Source organism: Hyla sarda, chromosome 5, assembly GCF_029499605.1.
Source record: "Hyla sarda isolate aHylSar1 chromosome 5, aHylSar1.hap1, whole genome shotgun sequence".
Classification (NCBI taxonomy): domain Eukaryota; kingdom Metazoa; phylum Chordata; class Amphibia; order Anura; family Hylidae; genus Hyla; species Hyla sarda.
Window position 1 is genome coordinate 8,584,071 of NC_079193.1, and position 4,989 is coordinate 8,589,059.

At 57.0% G+C, this 4,989-nt stretch overlaps 1 protein-coding gene across 1 annotated transcript; it reads right to left on the bottom strand.

The window, feature by feature from the left end:
- Window positions 1–718: 718 nt before the first annotated feature.
- LOC130272982 (ice-structuring glycoprotein-like) lies at window positions 719–4,225 on the bottom strand. Its single transcript, XM_056519062.1, has one exon. It carries the CDS (start codon window positions 4,223–4,225, stop codon window positions 719–721), a length of 3,507 nt encoding a protein of 1,168 aa, XP_056375037.1.
- Between the last annotated feature and the right edge of the window lie 764 nt (window positions 4,226–4,989).

Here is a 4,989-nt window from a genome sequence, read left to right on the forward strand (position 1 = left end):
AAGTACACCCAGATCCTTCTCTACCAGTGACTCTGCCAGTTTAATCCCCCCTAAGACATACAACGCTGCAGGTTATTAGTACCCAGATGCATAACTTTACATTTGGCAGCTGCAAACCCCACATCCTTATGCTCCTCAACAACAGTGTTAGAAGTAGGGTTAGAATCAAACCATATTTTCAATTTCAGTCCTTTAGAGAGCAATTGTAATTGGGAGTCATTTAGTTCTATTGATGAGATATTTACCATTTCTTTTTCTTCTCCTTCATTTGAAGATTCTTCGGTGGTCACGTCACAAACATGTGAAATCCTCCGGCCCCTCATAGAGGAACAATTTATTACTGGGTGCAGAAGGGACAATAACAACCAGACCCTGGTACCCAAGGGCCCAAAGGCTTCCACAAAAGAAGACACCAGTGTTATAGATGGTATATAGTAGGTAGATGAGGGGCCTGGAATTATACTTCTATATACTCTGCATCTTATGGTCAACACATAACAGCAGACTATAATGAATAGTAAAGTCCTTTTTCTCCAGCCCCCATTGATGTTTACGCATGTGATTTGACTAGGTAACTTGGGGACACCAATGTGAAATAGTGGTGGGAGTGAAATGTAAATAAAACAAATCTTTAGGTATTCAATTTTGTATCTAACCTGCTGATAATCCCTTAGATTTTGCATACTTGCCAAAACGTAAAATGCCAAATTCAGGACATTTAAACCGCACCCCTGAAAGTATGAAGCATTCCCCAAACTGCCCGTCTTTTAGCAGGGTCTGAATAAGCAACATTCCATTTATGATTTGCTTTGCCGGGTTTGGCATCCACTTCTAAACAGTGTAAAGGGGATGGAGCCCTGAGAGCAGGTGTAGGAGTGAGGGAGGGAGCCAGGAGAGCAGCTGCAGGAGTGAGGGGTGGAGCCAGGAGAGCAGGTGTAGGAGTGAGGGATGGAGCAAGTAGAGCAGCTGCAGGAGTGAGGGATGGAGCCAGGAGAGCAGCTGCAGGAGTGAGGGATGGAGCCAGGAGAGCAGCTGCAGGAGTGAGGGATGGAGCCAGGAGAGCAGCTGAAGGAGTAAGGGATGGATCCAGGAGAACAGCTGCAGGAGTGAGGGATGGAGCAAGGAGAGCTGCTGCAGGTGTGAGGGATGGAGCCAGGAGAGCAGCTGCAGGAGTGAGGGATGGAGCCAGGAGAGCAGCTGAAGGAGTAAGGGATGGATCCAGGAGAACAGCTGCAGGAGTGAGGGATGGAGCAAGGAGAGCTGCTGCAGGTGTGAGGGATGGAGCCAGGAGAGCAGCTGCAGGAGTGAGGGATGGAGCCAGGAGAGCAGCTGCAGGAGTGAGGGATGAAGCCAGGAGAGAAGCTGCAGGAGTGAGGGATGGAGCCAGGAGAGCAGGTGTAGGAGTGAGAGATGGAGCCAGGAGAGCAGGTGTAGGAGTGAGGGATGGAGCCAGGAGAGCAGCTGCAGGAGCGAGGGATGGAGCCAGGAGAGCAGCTGCAGGAGTGAGGGATGGAGCCAGGAGAGCAGGTGCAGGAGTGAGGGATGGAGCCAGGAGAGCACGTGCGGGAGTGAGGGATGGAGCCAGGAGAGCAGGTGTAGGAGTGAGGGATGGAGCCAGGAGAGCAGCTGCAAGAGTGAGGGATGGAGCCAGGAGAGCAGCTGCAAGAATGAGGGATGGAGCCAGGAGAGAAGCTGCAGGAGTGAGGGATGGAGCCAGGAGAGCATGTGTAGGAGTGAGGGATGGAGCCAGGAGAAAAGCTGCAGGAGTGAGGGATGGAGCCCAGAGAGCAGGTGTAGGAGTGAGGGATGGAGCCAGGAGAGCATATGTAGGAGTCAGGGATGGAGCCAGGAGAAAAGCTGCAGGAGTGAGGGATGGAGCCCAGAGAGCAGCTGTAGAAGTGAGGGATGGAGCCAGAAGAGCAGCTGCAGGAGTGAGGGATGGAGCCAGGAGAGCAGCTGCAGGAGTAAGGGGTGGAGCCAAGAGAGCATCTGCAGGAATGAACAATGGAGCCCGGAGAACAGCTGCAGGAGTGAGGGATGGAAAAAGGAGAGCAGGTGTAGGAGTGAGGGATGGAGCCAGGAGAGCAGGTGTACGAGTGAGGGATGGAGCCAGGAGAGCAGCTGCAGCAGTGAGGGATGGAGCCAGGAGAGCAGCTGCAGGAGTGAGGGATGGAGCCCAGAGAGCAGGTGTAGGATTTAGGGATGGAGCCAGGAGAGCATGTGTAGAAGACAGGGATGGAGCCAGGAGAAAAGCTGCAGGAGTGAGGGATGGAGCCCAGAGAGCAGGTGTAGAAGTGAGGGATGGAGCCAGAAGAGCAGCTGGAGGAGTGAGGGATGGAGCCAGGAGAGCAGCTGCAGGAGTAAGGGGTGGAGCCAAGAGAGCAGCTGCAAGAGTGAGGGATGGAGCCAGGAGAGCAGCTGCAGGAATGAGCAATGGAGGCAGGAGAACAGCTGCAGGAGTGAGGGATGGAGCCAGGAGAGCAGCTGCAGGAGTGAGGGTTGAAGCCAGGAGAGCAGCTGCAGGAGTAAGGGATGGAGCCAGGAGAGCAGCTGCAGGAGTGAGGGATGGAGCCAGGAGAGCAGCTGCAGGAGTGAGGGATGGAGCCAGGAGAGCAGCTGCAGGAGTGAGGGATGGAGCCAGGAGAGCAACTGCAGGAGTGAGGGATGGAGCCCAGAGAGCAGCTGCAGTAGTGAGGGATGAAGGAAGGAGAGCAGCTGCAGGAGTGAGGGATGGAGCCCAGAGAGCAGGTGTAGAAGTGAGGGATGGAGCCAGAAGAGCAGCTGGAGGAGTGAGGGATGGAGCCAGGAGAGTAGCTGCAGGAGTAAGGGGTGGAGCCAAGAGAGCAGCTGCAAGAGTGAGGGATGGAGCCAGGAGAGCAGCTGCAGGAATGAGCAATGGAGCCAGGAGAACAGCTGCAGGAGTGAGGGATGGAGCCCGGAGAGCAGCTGCAGGAGTGAGGGTTGAAGCCAGGAGAGCAGCTGCAGGAGTGAGGGATGGAGCCAGGAGAGCAGCTGCAGGAGTGAGGGATGGAGCCAGGAGAGCAGCTGCAGGAGTGAGGGATGGAGCCAGGAGAGCAGCTGCAGGAGTGAGGGATGGAGCCAGGAGAGCAACTGCAGGAGTGAGGGATGGAGCCCAGAGAGCAGCTGCAGGAGTGAGGGATGAAGGAAGGAGAGCAGCTGCAGGAGTGAGGGATGGAGCCAGGAGAGCAGTTGCAGGAGTGAGTGATGGAGCCAGGAGAGCAGCTGCAGGAGTGAGGGATGGAGCCAGGAGAGCAGTTGCAGGAGTGAGGGATGGAGCCAGGAGAGCAGCTGCAGGAGTAAGGGGTGGAGCCAAGAGAGCATCTGCAGGAATGAACAATGGAGCCCGGAGAACAGCTGCAGGAGTGAGGGATGGAAAAAGGAGAGCAGGTGTAGGAGTGAGGGATGGAGCCAGGAGAGCAGGTGTACGAGTGAGGGATGGAGCCAGGAGAGCAGCTGCAGCAGTGAGGGATGGAGCCAGGAGAGCAGCTGCAGGAGTGAGGGATGGAGCCCAGAGAGCAGGTGTAGGATTTAGGGATGGAGCCAGGAGAGCATGTGTAGAAGACAGGGATGGAGCCAGGAGAAAAGCTGCAGGAGTGAGGGATGGAGCCCAGAGAGCAGGTGTAGAAGTGAGGGATGGAGCCAGAAGAGCAGCTGGAGGAGTGAGGGATGGAGCCAGGAGAGCAGCTGCAGGAGTAAGGGGTGGAGCCAAGAGAGCAGCTGCAAGAGTGAGGGATGGAGCCAGGAGAGCAGCTGCAGGAATGAGCAATGGAGGCAGGAGAACAGCTGCAGGAGTGAGGGATGGAGCCAGGAGAGCAGCTGCAGGAGTGAGGGTTGAAGCCAGGAGAGCAGCTGCAGGAGTAAGGGATGGAGCCAGGAGAGCAGCTGCAGGAGTGAGGGATGGAGCCAGGAGAGCAGCTGCAGGAGTGAGGGATGGAGCCAGGAGAGCAGCTGCAGGAGTGAGGGATGGAGCCAGGAGAGCAACTGCAGGAGTGAGGGATGGAGCCCAGAGAGCAGCTGCAGTAGTGAGGGATGAAGGAAGGAGAGCAGCTGCAGGAGTGAGGGATGGAGCCCAGAGAGCAGGTGTAGAAGTGAGGGATGGAGCCAGAAGAGCAGCTGGAGGAGTGAGGGATGGAGCCAGGAGAGTAGCTGCAGGAGTAAGGGGTGGAGCCAAGAGAGCAGCTGCAAGAGTGAGGGATGGAGCCATGAGAGCAGCTGCAGGAATGAGCAATGGAGCCAGGAGAACAGCTGCAGGGGTGAGGGATGGAGCCCGGAGAGCAGCTGCAGGAGTGAGGGTTGAAGCCAGGAGAGCAGCTGCAGGAGTGAGGGATGGAGCCAGGAGAGCAGCTGCAGGAGTGAGGGATGGAGCCAGGAGAGCAGCTGCAGGAGTGAGGGATGGAGCCAGGAGAGCAGCTGCAGGAGTGAGGGATGGAGCCAGGAGAGAACTGCAGGAGTGAGGGATGGAGCCCAGAGAGCAGCTGCAGGAGTGAGGGATGAAGGAAGGAGAGCAGCTGCAGGAGTGAGGGATGGAGCCAGGAGAGCAGTTGCAGGAGTGAGTGATGGAGCCAGGAGAGCAGCTGCAGGAGTGAGGGATGGAGCCAGGAGAGCAGTTGCAGGAGTGAGGGATGGAGCCGGGAGAGCAGCTGCAGGAGTGAGGGATGGAGCCAGGAGAGCAGCCAGGTGAGGGATGAAGAAAGGAGAGCAGCTGCAGGAGTGAGGGATGGAGCCAGGAGAGCAGCTGCAGGAGTGAGGGTTGAAGCCAGGAGAGCAGCTGCAGGAGTGAGGGATGGAGCCAGGAGAGCAGCTGCAGGAGTGAGGGTTGAAGCCAGGAGAGCAGCTGCAGGAGTGAGGGATGGAGCCAGGAGAGCAGCTGCAGGAGTGAGGGTTGAAACCAGGAGAGCAGCTGCAGGAGTGAGGGATGAAGGCTGGAAAGCAGCTGCAAGATTGAGGGATGGAGCCAGTAGGGCAGCA